We start from the raw sequence: 24,991 nt of genomic DNA, 5'->3' as shown, positions 1-24,991 counted from the left end.
CAAAAAAGAGGAAAAAAAGGCAAATTGGACATAATTTCACACAAAACCCAAAAATGGGTCAGAAAAAATTGTTGGCACCCTCAGCTTATTTGGCTGCACACCCTTTACAATAAATAACTGCAATCAATCTCTTCCTATAACCTTCAGCAAGCTTCTTACACCTCTCAACTGGAATTTTGGACAACTCTTCGTTTGCAAACTGCTCCATGTTTCTCATATTTGAAGTCTCCCAACAGCAATTTTAAGATGTCTCTACAGGTGTTAAATGGACTTAAGTGAAGCAGAAGCAGTAAAAGTCGTGCCGGAGCTTCGATAAGTACAGCGCACTTGCTTTATTATTTTTTTCTTTATTTTTCCTCTATTTTGTTGTATTACACGAGTGCCGGATCTGGACCATTAGCCAGAATTCCTTGAGAATTCCGGGCTCAGGCCCGCACTCAGGTACATTTGAAACAGTGTGGATCCGGACTTTTACAGTCTGGGTCCGCCCATCACTAATCAAGATCTCTGGAGATGGATTTGTAATCTTATGAGCGTTGATATTTTTAAACAATTTTGGTTGTTAAGTCCAAAGACAGTTCTCGTCTCCTTTTTCTGTTCTCTATGTTTAGTGTGGCACACACAGACACATTGCAAAGACTGAGTCAATTTTCCCCCTTTTTATGTGGTTTCAGATGTGATTTTCATATTGCCCACACCTGGGCACCCCATTTTTGGCGTTTTTGGAGTTTTGTGTGAAATGATATCCAATTTGCCTTTTTTCTGTTTTTATTGTGTTGTTCCAATACACACAAACGAAATAAACATGTATGACAAAATGTGTAATTCCAATAATTTTCTTGGAGAAATACTTCATTTTCTAGAACAATTTCAAGGTTGCCCACACTTTCGGCAATGAATGTATATACATATATATGAAGTATACAACATGGTTCTATATTACATATTAGAAAATAATAAGAATTAATATATAAATGTCCTCTTACTCATGGCAATTTTTTCTTGTATATGTAAGATGATCCAACAAAATCACCAGTAGAAAAGTGGCTGGTTGGGATGAGCGGACCCCTGGATGTTCGGGTTCAGTCGGTCTTTAGTTAAAAGTTTGATTTGGGACCCTGACTTGACCATGGACCCTGGACCCCGTATAACTCATTGGGGATCCAAACTTTGGTGCTGTAAAATGGTCATAGTAAGGGCAAGGGGGGCTGCCAAAAGAAGAACAGGACAATTGCCCTGCAAATAAATGTGGATCGGGAATAAATAAAAAAAATTACTGGGGTCTCCATATTTTTAATAACCAGTGCAGGTAAAGAAGACAACTGAGGGCTGCAGCTGATTACCTTTTGCTGTTACAATCTGGGTAATACTTTTGGGGTTGATGTTAGCTGTGAATTGACTGTTGGCATCAAGCCCAGGGGTTAGGAATGGAGAGGCATCTATCAGACACCCCCATTACTAACCTCATAAGTGTACAGTTAAACACACATACACAGGAGCAAAATAGTTTATTTGAATAAAGACTCTCCCAATCCCTCGTTCAAAATTTTTTAATTAATAAGAAATCATCAAATTTCCAACGTAATCCAACAGTGTAATGTCCCATGATGTCTATTGAATCCTATGGAGCCTTGTTCTCAGAACGAGGATCCATAGGTCACTCTCAGTTAACAGCAGGCACGGAATTTCGAGCATGAGAAAATCCGTACCTGCTACTCATCAGAAGTGACCTAATGGAGTCTCATTCTCAGACATTACACCATTGTATTACGTTGGAGCTTCTAGGATTTCTTTTTAATTCTTACTTTTTTTTAAATAAATAGTTTTAAAAAACTTTGTCAGGTCCCCACTATTTTTGATAACCAGTCAAGGTAAAGCATACAGCGGAGGGTCGCAGCTGTCTGCTTTACCTGCACTGGTTATCAAAAATAGAGAAAAATGTTTTAAAAAAATTATGTATTTTTATCCTATTCTCAGCAGTGTACTGGCATCTTCCACGTGCTGACAAGCTTGTTGATTGGCTGCGCTCCAGCCTTTCAACAAACTTTATTCAGCTTCGGAACAATACCCGAGCTCCGGACACAGACAGTTGAAAAGTCTGCGTTTGAGTTTGAGCTCCGGACACTAGGTGCCCAGTACAAACACCGAACATTACAGTTTGGATTCCCTAAACCCTAGGGACTGGTTTTGATAAAAATCCCACTTTAGACTGGGATTTGAAAACTTTAAAATCCAAACTCCAATTTCTTCATTTGAATCCTACATACCGCACTTATCACAGTGCTAACAGAGGTAGAGACCAACGAATTTCAAAAACACATTATCATTCTCCAACATCAGGCTTCTTTACTCATTTCATACAATACAGCAATAAAGTTTAATATTTTGGTATAACAACACACCTGAAGCGTTAGGTTAAAAATTAAAAGGGCATTCTCGAATTTGGAAGTTATCCGATATCCATGGGATAGCAGCTAACTTCTTAATCACTGAGGGTCCGACTTCTGAGGCTCCCACCGATCCCAATAATTGTGGCTCTAAAGCGCCTTTTGTGATTTGAGTGGAGGTCGATCATGCGCACTATCGCTCCTTTCTTATGGGAGACCAACCGAGCGCAGTGCTTGACTATATCCACTGGTCCCATTAAGAATACATGGAGCAGCAATGCGTGTGGTCCACCATCACTTCATTCAAACATGACTCTTCAGAGCCTTGGTTCACAGGTTCAGTGGGGATCCCAGTGGTTGGACCTCCAGCAATCACTTTTTTTTAATTTGTAAGAAATGATTAGCAGGCAATGTAAAGCAGCAGGTGAGAATTGCACTTGTTTCTTCCCACATTGTCATCCCTGTTATACATTATATACAATGCAATGCACATATTCCTTTTATATGCTGAGTCTGGCCTATGAAAAGACCTAAAGAGCTATTCTATTCTCACCTTTCCTACTCAGTGAAAGTATAGGGCATCACCTTCTATTTTCCTGCGATTACTGCCTTTATAAAAAAATATTAAAGGATAAAAGAGATTTTTTTCATGCTAAATATAGCTCATGTGGTTAAGCATAGTAGAATGATTTCATGCTGAGATATCTGAAATCTCTGCACATTTTATCCACAGCAAACATTAACCCTTTAATAAACTTCCTACTTCTTTTTAGGATTATGACTACTTTACAGTAGAGATGGAAAAGGGAGCTAAAGGTTTTGGATTCAGCATACGTGGCGGTAGAGAGTACAAAATGGATTTGTACGTGTTACGGCTTGCGGAGGATGGCCCTGCAATACGAAATGGGAGGATGAGGGTAAGTTCTATCCAGTTTTCTCATGCAATGAATCCGTTCAAGCATTTTTACAGATTTTAGGGGATATTAATTTAATTAAATTAGCACCCAATTATTTATAGGTCAATAATTCAGTTTCAGCAGGTATTAAGACTTCAGACTTGATATTAAATGGAGTGATCCAATACATAAAATAACAGCATGTCACTGAACACCCGAAAAGTGTTGTACCACTCTCATCAGCTCTACTCCGTCTATTTGTATATTAAGACATTAGGCCTCATTCATCATTGCATTTTTAAGCCAGTTTGGCATGGAAACTTATCCATTACTGATATGATTTTTGATTTGTGACAAATTCATAAAATATTTTGTGCCTTTTTTCAAGTTGTCGTTTGTGGCTTTGATAGTTTTTTGAACTCCTATGCAAATGTGGCTTTTTTCAGACAGATTCATGAAAAACTGGAGTAGATTTGTACCAAGTTTTTCAATTTTTTTTAAAAAGTCAAAAAACTTGGCACGACTCTACTCCAGTTTTTTATTCCCTCCTCAGCCTCCCCCCCACCACCCACCCAAGTTATTTTATGTACATTTGTGGGTTTTAATACAATGTTTGCAAAACGTGCAACTACTTGCACTAAAGGAGTCACAAAACCAGTTAGGGATAGAAGAAAGTCAGTTTGGGGTATTGGGCATAGTTCATGGATCACCATTTTTATGATTTTGGTAGAAAAAATATAATAAAAAAAACAAAAAAGTGTCTTAAAAAACCTGCAAATGATGAATCACACCCATTTACTGTAGACCTGAAGAAAAAACAAGGTAGTCAGGAGACAAAATAGCATAACTGTTCTGAGTGTAGCTGCCGCTTCTTCTTAGCAATTCGTGGTGTTAGACCACCACAATAGGACATCTAGGGGAGATGACGTCAATGACTATCTTTGAACAATCCATTTTATGTGTTGCTTATATTTGAAAATTGTGAATTAATTTAATCTTAACTGGCAGAATTTGAAGAAAAAACTTTTTAGGAGCAAATAAGGGTTTTCAAATTTAGTCTATAATTATTCTTTTCTATGCTGGGTCCTCGCGCTTTCATTTTTTTAATGCTTTTACATAGAATCCACAGGCCTGTTTTATTATTTTGCGTGATTGAATGGTTTATAACCTTTTAACGCAAGTTTAGCTGTTTATACGTTAACATGGGGAATAAATGGTAAATGAGAACACTGTTGAGTAAAAGCTGCAGTAATCACGCAGGAAGAATAAATAGGTTAAGCATTGACGATTAACGCAGCAGTGCTTTGTGGCATAATTTCCTGCTCCATCAGGTCATGGGGAAGAAAAAAAGTAATTTTGTCTAAATTGCTTTTATTTCCATATTCAAGCCTAATTGCTAGGCACACTTCTAAATTATTTTATGATTTTATTTTCATACAAAATATAGGAGTGTTACTGCCAGTCCTGTAAAATAATACAGAAAAGATTACCCACAAAGGGAAATAGAAAGGAAAGCTCATTGTCATTCAAAATGTTATTTTGATATTCTTAATGGAAAAATAAAAGGTTGTAGAATAGTGAAAAATGTTCTCACCTTTTGTTGCTTGAAACAGAAAAGATTGCTTTGCACAGCAGGGTCAACGTGAAGCTCCTTTTTCACCTATGGCTTCAACGGCAATAATTCTTCTTTTCCTGATTGAACCCTAGCTTAATTTACAAATAACTTTTCTGTAACCTAATAAGAATTAAGTATTGTGCCCCAGGCAGGTTTGTATCTACCTCTCCTGACCTTTCTGCATGTTTATGGTGTTGTTCTCCCTCTGTGTTATTAATAAGGTGAATTCGCCAATCAAGTTTGTAGATTTTTTTGAAAATGTATTTAATGCAATCAATGTTTAGTTGACGTTTTGGCTATAACACTATAGCCGTCATCAGAACATACAGTCATATGAAAAAGTTTGGACACCCCTATTAATGTGAACCTTTTTTCTTTATAACAATTTGTGTTTTTGCAACAGCTATTTAATTTGCATATATCTAATAACTGATGGACTGAGTAATATTTCTGGATTGAAATGAGGTTTATTGTACTAACAGAAAATGTGCAATCTGCATTTAAACAAAATTTGATAGGTGCATAAGTATGGGCACCTCAACATAAAAGTGACATTAATATTTTGTAGATCCTCCTTTTGCAAAAATCACAGCCTCTAGTCGCTTCCTGTAGCTTTTAATGAGTTCCTGGATCCTGGATGAAGGAATATTTGACCATTCCTGTTTACAAAACAATTCCAGTTCAGTTAAGTTTGATGGTCGCTGAGCATGGACAGCACGCTTCAAATCATCCCACAGATGTTCAATGATATTCAGGTCTGGGGACTGGGATGGCCATTCCAGAACATTGTAATTGCTCCTCTGCATGAATGCCTGAGTAGATATGGTGCGGTGTTTTGGATCATTGTCTTGCTGAAATATCCATCCCCTGCGTAACTTCAACTTCATCACTGATTCTTGCACATTATTGTCAAGAATCTGCTGATACTGAGTTGAATCCATGCAACCTTCAACTTTAACAAGATTCCCGGTGCCGGCATTGGCCACACAGCCCCAAAGCATGATGGAACCTCCACCAAATTTTACTGTGGGTACCAAGTGCTTTTCTTGGAATGCTGTGTTTTTTTGCCTCCATGCATAACGCCATTTTGTATGACCAAACAACTCAATCTTTGTTTCATCAGTCCACAGGACCTTCTTCCAAAATGTAACTGGCTTGTCCAAATGTGCTTTTGCATACCTCAGGCGACTCTGTTTGTGGCGTGCTTGCAGTAACGGCTTCTTTCGCATCACTCTCCCATACAGCTTCTCCTTGTGCAACGTGCGCTGTATTGTTGACCGATGCACATTGACACCATCTGCAGCAAGATGAAGCTGCAGGTCTTTGGAGGTGGTGTGTGGATTGTCCTTGACTGTTCTCACCATTCTTCTTCTCTGCCTTTCTGATATTTTTCTTGGCCTGCCACTTCTGGGCTTAACAAGAACTGTACCTGTGTTCTTCCATTTCCTTACTATGTTCCTCACAGTGGAAAATGACAGTTTAAATCTCTGAGACAACTTTTTGTATCCTTCCCCTGAACAACTATGTTGAATAATCTTTGTTTTCAGATTATTTGAGAGTTGTTTTGAGGAGCCCATGATGCCACTCTTCATAGGAGATAAAAATAGGAGAACAACTTGCAAGTGGCCACCTTAAATACCTTTTCTCATGATTGGATACACCTGTCAATGAAGTTCAAAGCTTAGTGAGGTTACAAAACCAATTTAGTGCTTTAGTAAGTCAGTAAAAAGTAGTTGGAGAAAAACACTGTGGAAAGAAAGCGCAATAGGGTCTTACCCCAGACAATTGGGGAAAATCAAGGAGGGTGGTCTTACTCACCTATAGGGGTTGTGAAAGTCACAACGCCTATACCAGCATATAAAAGTATCCAAGCCACGGCAGCGGACCCAAGGTTAGCAGATAACAGAAAGTAGTAGATAGGGATGTTAAACCGCGCCACTGACTCAGCCGATCCAGGAGATTAATGGATAGGAGTTGCTTTAATTCATTACACAGATCAGGTCAACGCGTTTCGGGAGTCGCAGCTCCCTTCATCAGGACAGTCTGGCAAGCAAAACACATCTGCTGTACAGGGAATACTTCCAGCAATATATACCTTACTAATGACGTCATGGTCCGCCCACTTCTGAAAAAAATCGGCGGGAATCAATGCATAGAAAAAAATGTATATGTGTCATCTCTATAACATTCAGCCTTTCTTATAGTACGTCATTTTTTCTTTGTCATAACTGTCCTGACGACTCAGAGGTTTAAAATAAAATGAATTACAAAGAAAAATAAAAACATATGTTTGTGTCAAATTTATATACGTCTCTCTCTTTTACATATGGTGTCAAAAAAAGTTCATGGGGAACCCATGTAAATGTGCACCTTAACCATCGCAACATTACCTAGAACCTACTTAGGAAAGTGTCACTCTAATCAAAGCGGCCGGAATGTGATCGTATAGTCCGCCCGTACCATATGGGAGGTGACCGTCGGGATATGTTCAAAAAGAGGAATCATTATAAGGTGTACTACAGGAAAAAGGATAAAAATTATATATATATAATAAAAAAAGGCGTAGCTAAGAGGATCAATTATCCCTAAATAAAAAATATATATATATATATGTATCTACATTATGTGATATTTACTGGATAAAAAATATATATAAAAAGAAATATTTAAATATATAAATTGGAATAATAATGATAAGAAAAGGGGGATCACAATAATGTACCTTAAAGAACGGTGCCATTGTCTGAGTGCCAAAAATATGATTAAGCCTAGGCTCCATGGCGGGAACATAAAGCAGACCAAGGACGCTATAGTGTCTTGCGTATAAGTGCAGGTTTAGAAAAACTTTTTCCTTATGATTGTTAAACGCCTCGACCAACCCGCTAATGCGGGTCACGCTGAGGGAAGGACCCCATCAATGTAATTTAATCGGGAACCAGCGTTATATCACCATATAATCTAGAGTAATTTTATTCCCGATCTGTGGAATCATAGAAAAAAATTTTTTTATTTATTTACTATTAATTTCTTGACTATACCCGGTTACTGAGTGTGGGAAAAATATAAACAACTATTTGGTGAAAGTATGGAGGTAGTCTAAAAAGACTAAACTATGCCGTGAGGGTGAATAAGTACAACATGGGAGAAAAAATCAGGTGCACATATCAAGATAACCTCTATCGAGGAATGTGCGCGGACCTCTGATGAGTGAAGGTAAGGAGCTAGTGTGAACTTGAGGTTCAATCAAGTTCAAACCCGTGGGAAAAAAATCCAGTGCGCATGTCAAGTCAACCCTCTCTCGAGGAAACTGTCCAGATCTCTGTTCCGTAGAAATATGGAGCTAGTATGAGAGGAGCTATACCGTGCGGGTGAAACAGTTCAAAATCGTGAGAACAATTCCAGTGAGCATGTCAAGGAGATCCCTCTTGAGAAATCCATTGATATGGAGCTATGTGTGGTCTGTAGTATGTCACAAAAAACTTCACAACTGATAAATCTCTAGCTATTATTAAGAATACATAAATGTACATATGAAAAAAGTAATTGTATAAAAAAATGTATAAAATTATGTTAAAACCTGAGGCTATGATCTGATCGAATTATTACAATAAAATAAGGACTACCTGACAGGATGTAAATCCTCTAAAGACATATTATAACATTAACATCATAAAATTACATAAAAATCCATAAAAATTAGATTAGTGAAAAATACATAAGGACTCATAGTCCATGATATTCTCTAATCAGAGAAGATCCATTGCTTGTTAGACGGCGGCCCTGAGCTATCCTATCCTTGGGGATATCATTGTCACTTCTCTTACAACACAGTGTATCCATATTAAAGGGACTATCTTTGGGGAAAAAATAATGAACTAATAAAATAGATCCGTTACTTCATTGAGCCCAAATGGTTTTAATGTGTTAAGTTTATAGATCCAATAGGTCTCTTTCCTTTTTAAAGCATCAATACGATTGTGTGAAAGAGGGGTTATCTGTTCGATCGGGGTGATCCTGATCTTTGCTCTCCCATTATGCTCCATAGTGATGTGTCTCGACAGACCATGTAACATGAATCCTATTTTAATGTTGTGTCTGTGCGAGTTTAACCTCTTATGCAGTGCCTGTATTGTTCTCCCAATATATTGTCTATCGCATTCACATTCAATCAAGTATATCACGAAGTCAGACTGACAATTTAAACGTGATTTGATTGAAAACACTTCCCCCCCCGTTTTAGAGCAAAAATTGACTCTTTGGTGTTGAATTGACCTGCAGCATAGACAGTTCTTAGAGAAACATTTGAACGATCCCTTGGTATTATCCATGGCTTCCATGGGTTTATTTTCTCTGAGCCGGCTAGGAGCTAACTGGTTTTTTAATGTCGAGGCTCTTCGATAGGTGATCCCAGGCACTTCTGGGATAGCATCCTTCAGAAAGGGGTCATTCCGAAGAATACCCCAGTGTTTACGGATAATACTCTTGATCAAATCCCCATCATTACTGTAAGTCGTCACAAAGTTGGACGAAAAATTTTTACTCATGTCCTTCATCCCGTGACTGTTTGAACTTACTAATTCTTTCTGTGTAAGTTTTTTGTTGATCTGATATGCCTTCTTAATTAATGGTATAGGATAGTCTTTCTCCAAAAACCTTTCTCTCAGGATATTGGCTTGTAGTTCAAAATCCCTATCCAAAGAACAATTCTTTCGGATTCTTTGGAACTGATTCTTTGGGATATTTTGTAACCATTTATTGTAATGGCTGCTAGTAAAATGAATATAGCCATTGCTATCAACTTTTTTGAAGAAAGTTTTCGTATGGATCGCTCCTTCATTATGTGATATAGTCAAGTCTAGGAAATCAATGCTGTCCTTATTTATAATAGGGGAGAAAATGAGACCCCAATTGTTATTGCATATTTGTCCTAGGAATTCATTCACATTATTTTGTGAATTGTCCCAAATCAGGAACAGGTCGTCGATGTATCTTTTATAGACAATAACATGCTTGAACAATACCGACCCAAAAATGTATAATAACTCAAACATACCCATGAACAGATTTGCATATGTAGGTGCGACTTTAGACCCCATCGCAGTTCCACAGCATTGGTGGTACAGTGTGTCTCGGAATGTGAAATAGTTATTACAAAGTATACACTTTCTTATCATTATTATTCCAATTTATATATTTAAATATTTCTTTTTATATATATTTTTTATCCAGTAAATATCACATAATGTAGATACATATATATATATATATTTTTTATTTAGGGATAATTGATCCTCTTAGCTACGCCTTTTTTTATTATATATATATAAATTTTATCCTTTTTCCTGTAGTACACCTTATAATGATTCCTCTTTTTGAACATATCCCGACGGTCACCTCCCATATGGTACGGGCGGACTATACGATCACATTCCGGCCGCTTTGATTAGAGTGACACTTTCCTAAGTAGGTTCTAGGTAATGTTGCGATGGTTGAGGTGCACATTTACATGGGTTCCCCATGAACTTTTTTTGACACCATATGTAAAAGAGAGAGACGTATATAAATTTGACACAAACATATGTTTTTATTTTTCTTTGTAATTCATTTTATTTTAAACCTCTGAGTCGTCAGGACAGTTATGACAAAGAAAAAATGACGTACTATAAGAAAGGCTGAATGTTATAGAGATGACACATATACATTTTTTTCTATGCATTGATTCCCGCCGATTTTTTTCAGAAGTGGGCGGACCATGACGTCATTAGTAAGGTATATATTGCTGGAAGTATTCCCTGTACAGCAGATGTGTTTTGCTTGCCAGACTGTCCTGATGAAGGGAGCTGCGACTCCCGAAACGCGTTGACCTGATCTGTGTAATGAATTAAAGCAACTCCTATCCATTAATCTCCTGGATCGGCTGAGTCAGTGGCGCGGTTTAACATCCCTATCTACTACTTTCTGTTACCAGTAAAAAGTAGTTAGGAGTGTTCAAATCAAGAAATTGATAAGGGTGCCCATACTTTTGCACCGGTCACATTTTGTTTAAATGCGGATTGCACATTTTCTGTTAGTACAATAAACCTCATTTCAATCCAGAAATATTACTGAGTCCATCAGTTATTAGATATATGAAACTGAAATAGCTGTTGCAAAAACCCACATTTTTATAAAGAAAAAAGGTTAACATTAATAGGGGTGCCCAAACTTTTTCATATGACCGTATGTGAAATACTCTAGTATTATATAACCAAACTAAATGGAGAAACTACGTTGGTCTATTAAAAGATAGTGATCTTTTCCTTCAATTCTATTGCGGAGTTCCCGGTGATGTACATTTTTATAAATTAACTAAAATTAGAACAGTCCACCGATTAAAAAAAACAATTATTTTGATACTATCACAATACAGATCAGTTTAAATAGAAAAAACAGATACAGATCATTGTGATATCATCACAATATAATATGGTAAACTATTAAACTAGAAGCCTGAAGTAGTAACACCATCATAATCAAGCAACTTGACAAGCAAACATTGTGGCGGAATCCAAACAAGTATAATTGTAACATATCATTTGTTATGCTTGGCTTATATGCCACCATCATATTCCATAGCACTTTACAAACATCATCACTGTACCCATGGAGCTCACAATCTAAATACCCTATGAGTCTGTCTCTGAAGTGTGGGAAAGAAAATGGAGAAATCAGAGGAAACCCAGCAAACACAGGGAGAACATGCAAACTCTGTTCAGATGTTGGTTAGATTTCAAAACAGGACCCTAGCACGAATATCATAGAATATTGATTATCATTAAAGATTAACACAATATAACATTGCCTAGTACATTACATAGTCATGACATCCTCACAATATAAATGGAGAGAGCCTATTCGGACATCATTAGAATAAAGCACAGTAACATCATCACAAACTGCCTAAATAAAACGGAATATCATTACTGTAAAAAAACAGTCTTGGCATAAAGGCAAACGGTGTTGTAAAATCATCACAATACAACATTGCCTAGTAAAAACTCAGACTATTGTGGTGTCATCACAATTGATCTAAACTGACACTTGTTATAGAGCAAAAGTGACACAGGTCATTTTGAAATAATCCCAGTAGACTACAGTCTAAAAATGCCGACAAACACTGTTATGCCATCGCAACTGAACATTTCATGGAAAAAGTACATTGTCACATAATGACAACAGGACACAGCCTAGTGAATACTCGAACTGTACAACGGACCTGCTTCATCAAAGCTTGTACGGCAGTATTCTGGCATAAAAAGCTTTAAAAAGGTGCAAACGTTTAACGCAACTCGAGGCTGTGTTTGCTATGTCACAAAAATTACTCAGGCAGTGAGTGGAGTAGGATTTGTGGTGAGGCGCACTCTGAATTTTATGCCAATCATCCGATGCTCCGGATTTACAGAATGCCTCTTTATTATTAGGAGCATTCTTGATGAATCGGGCCTAATGTTTATAAATATTGACACAGATAATTGTGACATTGCTCAATAGAATATGCTTATAAATAAAAGGTCCATAAAAAAGTGTATAAATCATCAAAGTGAAACACAGCCTATAAAATCGTTGATAGAAACTGACATCATTAAAGAGAAAAGCAGCATTAAAATAAAGTCACAAGATATTGCGTCATCACAACCTAATCAGGAAAATGGTCCAGGTTTAAGCCATACATTACTGACCCATCATTACAATAAAACACAGCTTATAAATGAAGACAGACTATTAAGACATCACAAACAGCCTAGAAAAATTATATGTGACGTCTTGGCCTATCAGGTCGTCACAGGGTATTGTGCAATCTGCCCTTCTGTGCAATATCCAACTCCTCCTTACGGGTCCCCAACTAATGGTGTTGCCAACATCAGCCAATCAAAATCCTAGGAACACTCTGCACCACACCCACCAGACACACTAGTGGATGGCCTGAGTGGAATAGGGTCACCCACTGGAAAGGGGAGGTCAGGAGTAGGTCAGTGGGAGAGAGGAAGTGTAGGAGTGAAGGAGAGATGAGGTCAGGAGACGGGCTCCTTGGAAGCAACTAGGTAGCAGACGGTGGTCTGGGCCTAGTAGGAGCTGGACCCCCGGTCGCAGGGGATTGTGACAAGGGGCACAAAACTGTCAGGGAGGACAGCCGACGGCCTTGTACCATCACCGGGCTGGGACCAGGGCACGACGGGGTACGTGGACCCTAGGTCAGGGAGTAGCTTCAGGCAACCTGACAATTGACCAGACGAGAACGGAGCCTTCAAGATCCGCTCTCCACCCGCTCCAAAATCGGGGTACTAGTGCAACGAGTGGGATAGGACTTTCCACTAAAACGGTCCAGGAAAACCCAAGTGTGAACCCCGAGAGCAAGCTCCCTCAGTTAGCTACACTGGAGAGCGGGACCCGACTAGTTCTACACTACAGGGGCCAACTAGCAAGAGAACTTAGTGCCAAGAGGAAGGTCACAGATCATCATGGAACACCAGTGGGAACGGGACCCAAACGAAGCTCCCCTCGGCAGCAGCGGTGTCCAGAACTTTGGTTTACCAAGTTGTCGGTGTCAGCTTTATGGACTGAGTGAGTACGCAAGTGACCCTTTCACTCCCAACGGCACTCCCCAACACCATTACCGAGCCCAGGGGCATTCCCCCTACACGTGGAGGGCTTAAACACCTAGCTGTCCACTCCATTGCCCCTGGGTACTCCCAGCTGCAGCGGTGGTACTTCACCTTACCACACACGGCGTCACGGTGGCGTCACGGCCTGTAAATATACAATCCCCTGTAATTACCCCCTTTATTTGAGTTGCCGCATGATCCCCGGGTCTGGATGCCCCTCGAGACACCGTGGATCCGAGCAGCCCGGCTGCTGACGTGGGGGCAGCACAGATACATATTATTTTCACTGTAGGAATTGACATACTGCAGATTATTTTTTTTAAAAAAACTGCTTTAAAGGGGTTATCCGGCTTCTTTGACTTTTTTTTTTTATTTCCCTATTGGGCTACATTGGGGCAGGTAAGTAGATAGAGACCACTTACCTGCCCCGCTGTCAGCCCCCTCTCCCCCGGCTCAGAGCGGTCATGTGACCGCTCCTGCCGCGATTTTGCTGCTTCCGGTCTTTGCACGTCTACATGGGCAGGGCCATGTTGACATGCAAATGTGGAGCAGCATGTCACCTCCCTGCTGGGCGACTACAGTGCGAGGAGTCACCGCCCCCCTTCCCTGCACCCTCCCACACATTCCCCTGCACCTCCAGTAACCTCCCCCTGCACTGCTGTGGGGTCCGTGATTTGGGGGCGGGGCCTGGCGGCAGCTGCCGTAGTGTCAGCTCCAGCACCGGGCCCCCTGCCCAGGATCGCACATTCAAATGTACCGGCATCACAGATCACCGATGCCGGTACATTTCAATGTGCTGATGAGAAGTCACTGTCCCTCCCGCTGTCTGTGCGCTCTGCAGCACAGCGGTGACGTCACTACTTTGCTGAAGAGAGCACAGACAGCGGACGAACGTGCAGGAGCGGCGGGGACCGAGGACGGGTGAGTATGTACTCCACATGTGTTCCCGATGGGGATGGGGGGGTTGCAGAGCCATGTGTGTGCGTGTGCAGAGCCATGTGTGTGCGTGTACAGTGCAGAGCCATGCGTGTGCAGAGCCATGTGTACGGTGCAGAGCCATGTGTGTACGGTGCAGAGCCATGTGTACGGTGCAGAGCCATGCATGTGCAGAGCCATGTGTACGGTGCAGAGCCATGTGTGTACGGTGCAGAGCCATGTGTACGGTGCAGAGCCATGTGTACGGTGCAGAGCCATGTGTGTACGGTGCAGAGCCATGTGTACGGTGCAGAGCCATGTGTACGGTGCAGAGCCATGCATGTGCAGAGCCATGTGTACGGTGCAGAGCCATGTGTACGGTGCAGAGCCATGTGTACGGTGCAGAGCCATGTGTACGGTGCAGAGCCATGCGTGTGCAGAGCCATGTGTACGGTGCAGAGCCATGTGTGTACGGTGCAGAGCCATGTGTACGGTGCAGAGCCATGTGTACGGTGCAGAGCCATGTGTGTACGGTGCAGAGCCATGTGTACGGTGCAGAGCCATGTGTGTACGGTGCAGAGCCATGTGTACGGTGCAGAGCCATGTGTATGGTGCAGAGCCATGCATGTGCAGAGCCATGTGTACGGTGCAGAGCCATGTGTACGGTGCAGAGCCATGTGTACGGTGCAGAGCCATGCGTGTGCAGAGCCATGTGTACGGTGCAGAGCCATGTGTGTACGGTGCAGAGCCATGTGTACGGTGCAGAGCCATGTGTACGGTGCAGAGCCATGTGTGTACGGTGCAGAGCCATGTGTACGGTGCAGAGCCATGTGTGTACGGTGCAGAGCCGTGTGTACGGTGCAGAGCCATGTGTACGGTGCAGAGCCATGTGTACGGTGCAGAGCCATGCATGTGCAGAGCCATGTGTACGGTGCAGAGCCATGTGTACGGTGCAGAGCCATGTGTACGGTGCAGAGCCATGTGTACGGTGCAGAGCCATGCGTGTGCAGAGCCATGTGTACGGTGTGCAGAGCCATGTGTGTACGGTGCAGAGCCATGTGTACGGTGCAGAGCCATGTGTACGGTGCAGAGCCATGTGTACGGTGCAGAGCCATGCGTGTGCAGAGCCATGTGTACGGTGCAGAGCCATGTGTGTACGGTGCAGAGCCATGTGTACGGTGCAGAGCCATGTGTACGGTGCAGAGCCATGTGTACGGTGCAGAGCCATGCGTGTGCAGAGCCATGTGTACGGTGCAGAGCCATGTGTACGGTGCAGAGCCATGTGTACGGTGCAGAGCCATGCGTGTGCAGAGCCATGTGTACGGTGCAGAGCCATGTGTATGATGCAGAGCCATGTGTACGGTGCAGAGCCATGCGTGTGCAGAGCCATGTGTACGGTGCAGAGCCATGTGTACGGTGCAGAGCCATGTGTACGGTGCAGAGCCATGCGTGTGCAGAGCCATGTGTACGGTGCAGAGCCATGTGTACGGTGCAGAGCCATGTGTACGGTGCAGAGCCATGCGTGTGCAGAGCCATGTGTACGGTGCAGAGCCATGTGTACGGTGCAGAGCCATGTGTACGGTGCAGAGCCATGCGTGTGCAGAGCCATGTGTACGGTGCAGAGCCATGTGTGTGCGTGTGCAGAGACATATGTGTGCGGTGCAGACCCCGATGTGAGGCTGTTATTTGCAATGCTGTAGTGATACCAGGTCAGGTGCTGTGGAAGAATATACTGACAGGGAATGTGTGTGCAGGGGGCGGGCAGGGGGCGAGGCTGGACACTGGGGAGGGGCTGGACACTGAGTCTGGGCGGTGACAGCTCTGACTGAGGTTTTGCACAGGAAGTGGTCATGTTTGCTGGATCTGAATGTAAACAAGAAGCTGCAGAGAATAAAGGTATAATTCAAGAGGAACAAAAGTTAGAAAACAGAAAATAACAATGTAGGTGTGATTTATATGACAATACAGCACAGATAAACTCAAAAATTTTTGTTAAGCTAATGTCGGACAACTCCTTTAAGGGTTAAACCTGCAAGGAAAAATAATCATAGAAAAAGAAAGCAGCCTTACCTACATCAGGTCACAGCACAAAAGCACTGCAGGATGCAGCAGCCCCCTTAATAAAGGTGGGGACAGCTCAGATGCCAAATTCTGATGAAACAACCTGTTGCTGGTATTAGACAGGCACATAGATGAGGCTTGCATATGGCACCAGCAGGAGCGTAACAACCATGGTCACAGAGGGAGTAGCTGCGCTGTTCTGTGGCAAACCACAAGGACACTATATGGCCCGTGAGTCAGGGGGGCCCGTGTCAGCGTCGGCACTTGACCCCCCTCACCCATCATTGCACACAGCAATGATGAAGCATCGAGCGGCGTACTCCGCTCCATGCTTAATCATTATCCCCCTGTGCCTGCACTCGACGTCTCAACACGGTGACGTCACTCCTGTGCGACTGCTGTGCTGAGAGCACTGAGCGCAGGATGGAAGGATACTCCGACCGGAGCAGCAGAGGAATGAGAAGAGGTGAGTACTTGTTGTTTGTTGGGGGTTTTTTTGTTTTTTTTAAATCAGTGAGTACACGGTGGCCAGAGGCCTATGGGGGTGCATTATACATGGAGGTCTATGGTGCTGCATTATAATGCAATGTGAAGGACACCTTATACATGACTGTATATATATATAATGGGGCTGCATAATACAGTATGAAAAGGAAAGTCTATGGGGCTGCATTATAATATATATAGGACTAAGGGGGCTGCATTATAATATATGGAGGACTATGGGGTCTACCTTATACATGAACTATGGGGGTGCATTATAAAACATAGAGGACTATGGAGGTGCATTATAATATATGGAGGACTATGGAGGTGCAGTATAATATTTGAAGGACTATGTGCTGCAGTATAATATATGGAGAACTATGGGCTGAATTATAATACATGGAGGACTATGGGAGTTGCATTATAATAATCAGATGGCTACTTTATACATGGAGGACCAAGGGAAATGCAGTATAATACATGAAGGACTATGGGGGTGCATTCTAATATATGAAGGGTTATGTGGACCCTTTATACTATATGGAAGGCTATATGGGGGCCATGATAGTATTTGGAGAGCTATATACAAGGGGGGGACAAAGATACAAGCAGGGGATGGGAAAGTTTTGCACTGAGGGAAAAAGGCTTTTTCCCTAAGCACCCAGCTTTCCCATGCTCCTATATGAGAAAGCTGGGTGCTGAGAGAAATATGCATAGCAGAGCATGGGGAAGCTGGGTGCCGAGGACAAGTTGGATATCAGAACATAGGAGAGCTGGGTGCTGATAAAAGAGGGATTTGAGATCATGGGAAACCTGGGTGCTGAGGGAAAGAGGCAAGTGTCAGTGTCATTATCCCATACCCCGAGTGTTGGTGTATGTGGAGGTGTGGCAGGTCCAAAGTTTGCACCAGGGCGCATCAAACTCTAATTACGCCACTGGGCGCCAGTCACACAGGCATGTGTGATGCTCAGTGTCTGTCAGTGTCTGGCTTACAGCCTATTGGTGACACCCATACTATTAGATTAGGTAGGCTGCCCAGTAGTATGTAAGTGCACCACACAGGACCAACACCCCAATTCACCCAACCAACACTAAAGAGCCCAGCTGCATTATGCATAAAAATGTGCAATAAAAATATAAAAAAGATATATAGATATATGCGGTATTGGTCAATATTTTGCTCAAAACCTACGTGAACGGTCCTCCATGAATGGTAGGTATTTTAGTGGTTGTTCATCAGTATTTGGCACTTGTGCTACTTCCACCTTTATCTGCTGCATCCTATACTGCATTAATATTATGACTAGATGTTAGTAAAAAAAAAAAGCAGTATACTGTAAACACCCTATTTTTCCACTGCAAAAATGGAACTTGTTAGGAAGCCCTTAGGAGACAGGATAAACACTGTGTAGGAATAAGGGGCACTTTGCACACTGTGACATCGCAGGCCGATGCTGCGATGCCGAGTGCGAAAGTTATCGCTACGCCAGCTTCACACACACACTCACCTGCCGTGCGACGTCCCTGTGGCCGGCGACCCGCCTCCTTGTTAAGGGGGCGGGTCGTGCGGCGTCACTGCGACGTCACACGGTAGGCGGCCAATCAGAGCGGAGGGGCGGAGATGAGCAGGATGTAAACATCCTGCCCACCTCCTTCCTTCCGCATATCCTACGGAAGCCGCAGTGAGGCCGGTAGGAGATGTTCCTCGCTCCTGCGGCTTCATACACAGCGATGTGTGCTGCCGCAGGAGCGAGGAACAACATCGGACCATTGCGTCAGCGTAATTATGGATTACGCCGACGCTGTACCGATGATACGATTACGACGCTTTTGCGCTCGTTAATCGTATCATCCAGGCTTTACACACTGCGATGTCGCATGCGATGCCGGATGTGCGTCATTTTCAATTTGACCCCACCGACATCGCACATCGCACCTGCGATGTCGCAGTGTGCAAAGTGCCCCTAAGTCCAATGCAGTGTAAATTGCACAGGAGGAAAGACGAACATTATGGTATCATCAAAATAAAACACAGTTAGGGAGTTAAAAACACCATTATGATACATTATGCTAAAAAAATGCTTTTGCATACAGACAATATTTTAATATCATAATATAGAAAATCTTGATGACAAAGTCCATTGTCCCGTTATTACAGAAGAAGACAGCCTAGTGAGACGTCATGCTGCATTGTGGCATTTTCACAATGGAATGCAGTGTATAGAAACTGACACTGGTCATTCTGATAGAACAATGGCTTTTAAATGAAGACAACTTCAATGTGACCTCAGTACAGTATAATACACATAGAAAGACAAAGTCTATTGTAACATTATCAAAGTAGAATAGATGTCTACATTAATGCTTCTTTCTCAGTATACTTAATATATCACAAGGCTAAACTTACATATACGTGTATCTTTCAGACGGATTGTTATTTTTGTTAGCCATTGCTTTACTTAATAATTGATAACTTATCGCTATTGTATGTCATCTCAAGCGTAACCGTCATTTTAATTTTTATTTAATTTTACAATTCATGGATAAAATCTGTATTAAGTCAGGACAGATTTTCCCCATTGCTGATATAGAAGATGACACTTGGGGCTTTTAGAATTGAATTTATGGAGGAGCCAAAGGCAGACAGAGAGAGTATACATAGTTCCTCTGTGCTGCCGGGAAAAAACGGGTAGATGAGTCCAGATGACGTATAAAAGGTTTATTTCTACGCGTTTCAAGGCAACCATGCCTCTTCCTCAAGATAACACCATAAAAAAAATGGGTAGATGAGTCCATATGCAGTATAAAACGTTTATTTCTACGCGTTTTAAGGCAGTGAGTGCCTCTTCCTTAGGAAAAAACATATGGCTATGGAAGAGGCAGGATTGCCTTGAAACATGTAGAAAGAAACATTTTATACTTCATCTGGACTCATTTACCCGTTTTTTTTGCACAGCAGCACAGAGGAACCACATATATTCTCTCTGTATCTTTAGCTTGGTGTTGGACACTTGTGTATCTGCAGCAGGCGTTTAAAGCACACTAGTGGTTGTGTTACACATAACCAACCCAGGTGAGGAGGCACCACATCTCACACACCCCTTGTCTTCCAGTTAAAACCCTATTGCACTCTCTTTCATTTTTAGTTTTCTCCGAAGGCAGACACAGACATTCTGCTTTAAGTAAACCAGATACGACAGTTACAGTTCGCCATAGAACTTTATAGGCACCAACTGCCATCTCTTATCTCATAATGGGAAAGTCCTCACTGAATACAGATTTTACCTCTGAATTAAGAATTTTGAGGCAAGTCAGTGCAGGAAGGGAAAAAAATGCATTTTTCTAATAAGGGATATTATTAAGTTTTTTATTTTTGTGAGTACTTTTGGTATATGAAAGGAAATCAAACAACATTTACGCCTGAAGACATCATATCTTAGCATCATGCTATAACTTTCTGAAATGAGAATATTTCTTTAACGTCCGTCACTACCATATAGTATTAAGGCACAAATTCTAATTGACCCAGATACTTTACCCTAATCTTCATGATGGTGTGCCTTCTCACAGGAGCCTTTCTCAATTTATTAAGACTAGCAGACACTCACTAGAACTGCATTAGGCCTCCTTCATATGTCCGTGTCTCCGGTATGTGTTTGGTCCGTTTCTTCACGTGCCGGAGACACGGGCACATGTAGACCCATTAAAATCAATGGGTCTGCGCTCACGTGCGTGTTCTGCCATGGACGGTGTGTCCGTGTGGAGCATATGTGTGCCCGTATGTGCTACACGTAGACATGTCCATTTTTCTCCGGCATCACGGGTCTCACATGACTGCACACGGACCGCATGGATGTCATCCGTGTGACACGCATCGGAGAAAACACGTGTCTGTGAAATAAAATTAATTTCTATACTCACCTTTTCCAGCGCTGCTGTCTCTGCCGCTGCTGTCACTTGCTTACGACCGCTGCTCATTATGCTCATCGCATATTCACTACACTGCGGGCCGGAAGCAGCAGCAGCAGGGAGTCGCAGGACCGGAGGCCGAAGATCAGTACCACGGACAGCAACGCCAGGGTCAGGTGAGTAGAAAGTTCCTGTTCTCCATGTGCTATCACGTATAGCATACGGAGAACATACATGTGCCATAAACACGGCACACGTAGGGCAATACGCACCTTTGACACATACGTGATTTTCACAGACGTGTGAAAGAGGCCTTAAATGTAGCCATGTTTATTGTCCATGGCAATTTAAGGCAATGGTTCTTAAAGACACGTACGTCTTTCTGAAGTTAATCACATAGTTAACTTATTCACATTGTTCATTAATCATTATCTTTCAATTAATTATTTAGCAGACATTGCCAGAAAAGAGGAAAACAAATGCAAACTCCTTACAAGGGGGTCTCTTTAGAAAGTCCTTTTTCCTCACTGTATTCCACTTGATTGATGCTGCTTTATTTGAGCTGGAACTTAGCAAGGTTTATTCATTATTCATAATGCCGCCGTATTTGTAAGTTGTATAACAAGCAATGAAAGGAAGGTTTGGAGCTCAACTAACCAGAATGCGAGTATACGGCAACCAAGAGACTGGAAGAAGTTAATCACCAGAAGTAATTCTTTTTAAACTGATTGGAAGCTCTGGGATAAAGCATCATCTGCTCTGTTTATGAGCGTGTGATGCCAAAGACAGAAAAATACATATATTTTTAGCTTTTCTTTAACCCCCAAATAACCATGCACTTGGTCAAATTCTGCAGTTTGATGATTAAAGTTAAATATTCAAATTGTCTCTTCAGAGAGGACAAGGACTTGAACTCCAGTGCCACCTATTGGAAGTAGCCAACCTAAAAGTCAATATCGACCCACTCAATTTGCAGTCACGGTGTTTCGGGGATATTGCCTCTTGTCAGTGCAAAGTATGAGTTAAACTAAAACTTATAGCTATGAGTTAGAAGTTTAAGAGCCAATAGCCAATGACCTAAATTTCAATATGTCCATTACCTATATTCGTGCAAGAACAGTGTGTATTGCCGCCTTTGTATGGCGCATTTAGCAATGTAAACCTTTCTAGAAGAAGCCATGTAATACGCGTCTTATATTCTTATGATGTAGGACACTTTTTTTCAGTTGGATTTTGTCTTGATACAGGCATGTGTTTGGGCAAAGGAGTATCCGATAGACTAAAGTGATATGTAGTGCAGACTTGAGAGGAGTTGTTCACTGTTTCTCAGTATAAATATTGCGACTGCCCATAATGTACAATTTATATGTGCTATTTCCATAGGGGGATTTTGTTCTTTCGTTAAACAGATCTCTTCTCTCCCTAAATTTTGCTTTGTTTTAGCTTAGAGCAATGCTGTGTTGATTCCAATTCCAATTGGTACAAGTTGCCCTTCCAAGAGAACGGAACTGTGAAAAATTAACTGTAGGCTTTCTTTCACTTAATGCTTGAACTGTATTCACCTACTATTTCAGCTGAAATCTGCACTGAGCCTCTGACATGTTGTTCGTTAACTGCTTCGGGGAGAAGAAGTGAACATTGCAGAGCTGCCATGTAACTATTGAACTATCACTCGCTACCAAATCTGGTTGAAAATTCTCTAATGCATCAGTGTACCTTGTCAGCCAGAGATTAACTCGACTGGTCCCCGAGACATGGTATTTTATATCAGCTTTTTATCGTTTTACATTAGTAAATTATTAGTTCCCCTCCCCCACACTAGTTTTGTGGTACTAAGAAAATGATTGATTATTTTAATGAGTTTTATTTATTTTTTCAAATTAAAACAAACCATTTAGTGGGACCATCATATAAATAGAGCAGAAAGGCCCGTGTGATGGAATAAGCCATTGTTCAGGGTGGTTGTTCATCAATAGGATCAGGAGTTTTTTTAGCATACAATGCAAGTAAACTGAATATCCATTTATGAGCATTGCTTCCTGTGCGTATGTGACAATATATTTTGTGAAGACCTGTTTGGTTGACATTGTACTAGAGATTCCAATAGATTGTGTACCGATGAGTAATAAGTAAAACAGTAAATTTAGAGCAGTACAGAGACTATCATTTCTTATTCCAGTCCCTTTTTAACATGAGGCTCTCAAATAATCTGAAAAGCAAACGTAGTGAATGACATATAAAAATGTAACATGTCGGTATGTGTTTGGATCAGTCCTTTCGCTTTAATTATTTAATAATAAACATGAACCCTCAGTTTTGGTTTCTGTACAGTCCAGCGCTTGTAATCCTGAAGTATAATCGAAATCAAGATAAGGGAGGTCCGATTTGAATTTAAAATTACAGTTGTGGTGGGAAATTACTATTTCAAAGACCATGGTGCCGATTCACTTAGACTAGTTTTGGCCACACCGGTCTTATTGAATCGATTTGCTGGAATATGGTGCATCCAATTCATTAAGAGGCGTATGTGACTTAACACTAGAAGTCCCAGAGAGGGGTCATTTAACATTTGTACCATTGAAACCCTATGGAGCACAAAATTCCTGGAACTTCTAGTATTAATGAATTAGGCGCATCTCTTAACTGGCATGTGCTGCCACCAGAAATGTACTCCAGTCGAAGACTAGAGTACATTTCTGGAGTTATTTATGCAGCAAAGGTAACTTTTCTTGGATATTTTGGTTGGGCGTAGCCATACCCTGTCCTACCCATCCTAATCCATTATAGGTGTAGCTGGGCTGGACTGGCACATGGAACTGGCACATGGCACATGGGATGGCACTGGCACATGGGACTGGCACTGGCACATGCCTGGACTGGCATGAAAATCCCAAATGTTGCAATGTTTCTTACTCAACTTCTGCAAAAATAGTGACTTATTAAAATGTTTTATGCCAAATATCTGGCAAAAACACCTTGATAAATCAGCCTCTGTATTTTTACAGTTAAATGATCACTGTGATTTAAAAAAAAAAAAAAAAGAAAAAGAAACCAAAACTTTGGATTAATCAATTATTATAAGCAAATACAAGAGACCTTGTCCTTGTAATACATGGTATAAGAGAATTTGGGTTCTTCCCCATCTTCTGAGCTCCTCATTCACTGTGAAAAAAGAGGTCAACTAATGTAGACTGCCAGCTGCCTCTTACTAACTATAGAGCAGAGTGATACAAAAGCTAAGTACACAGATTGCAGCAGCTTTCTAGCAAATGATTCTTCCAGATCTGGATTCACAGTTACACTGCTCAGTTCTACTGTTTAATGTCCTCCATACTGCTACTTACCGTATGTTTGTGTGTTACATAGGGGAATAAAAGCAGAAATCCATCTAATCTCTATAAGTGCTATATGTGGAAGAGATCATGCGAGCTTCTCTCCACCCAATGGTTCAGAGAAAACTGAAAATTGGAGATTATGTTACAAACGGGAAAATTGTAGAAAATTGCAGGGTACAAGTAATTAGGGAAACATAAATAGTAATGATGAGTGACCACTAAAATGCTCGAGTGCTTGGTACTCGAATCGAGCAGGTAGGGCTCCTGGACGTGCTTGACTTGATTACAGAGTATAATGGAAGTCAATGGGGAAACTCGTGAATTTTTCCATAAGACCCTAATAGGAGGTCTGGGTAGAGGAGAGAGAGGTCGAGCGAAAAGTCAAGCACTTGCAAATATTCGACCGGTACCAAGCGTCTCAAGCACCCTGAGGATGCTCTCTCATCATTAATTAATAGTGTAATTCCTAATGTGAACAATCATGATAGCTTATACTGGGCCCATGGGTGGCACGGTGGCTCAGTGGTTAGCACTGTTACTTTGCAGAACTGGGGTCCTAGATTTAAATCCCCCCAAGGTCAGCTTCTGCAAGGAGTTTGTATGTTCTCCCCGTGTTTTCATGGGTTTCCTCTGGGTACTCCGGTTTCCTCCCACACCCCAAAACATACCAATAGGGAACTTAGACTGTGAGCCCCAATGGGGACAGTGATGATGTCTGCAAAGTGCTGTGGAAACTAATGGTGCT

General features: G+C 41.6%; 1 protein-coding gene across 9 annotated transcripts in view; it reads left to right on the top strand.

The window, feature by feature from the left end:
• The window catches only part of MAGI2 (membrane associated guanylate kinase, WW and PDZ domain containing 2), a 1,367,587-nt gene that overhangs the window by 1,258,511 nt on the left and 84,085 nt on the right, over positions 1–24,991 (top strand). For all 9 annotated transcript variants that reach the window (XM_075345212.1, XM_075345209.1, XM_075345205.1 and 6 more), the window contains one exon: positions 3,161–3,304. In XM_075345212.1, the coding sequence (XP_075201327.1) occupies positions 3,161–3,304 (144 nt within the window). The remainder of the gene's footprint in view (positions 1–3,160; positions 3,305–24,991) is intronic.

This window comes from Anomaloglossus baeobatrachus, chromosome 4 (assembly GCF_048569485.1).
Source record: "Anomaloglossus baeobatrachus isolate aAnoBae1 chromosome 4, aAnoBae1.hap1, whole genome shotgun sequence".
Taxonomy (NCBI): domain Eukaryota; kingdom Metazoa; phylum Chordata; class Amphibia; order Anura; family Aromobatidae; genus Anomaloglossus; species Anomaloglossus baeobatrachus.
The sequence above is the reverse complement of the archived record's forward strand: the minus strand, read 5'-3'. Positions and strand labels throughout refer to the sequence as shown.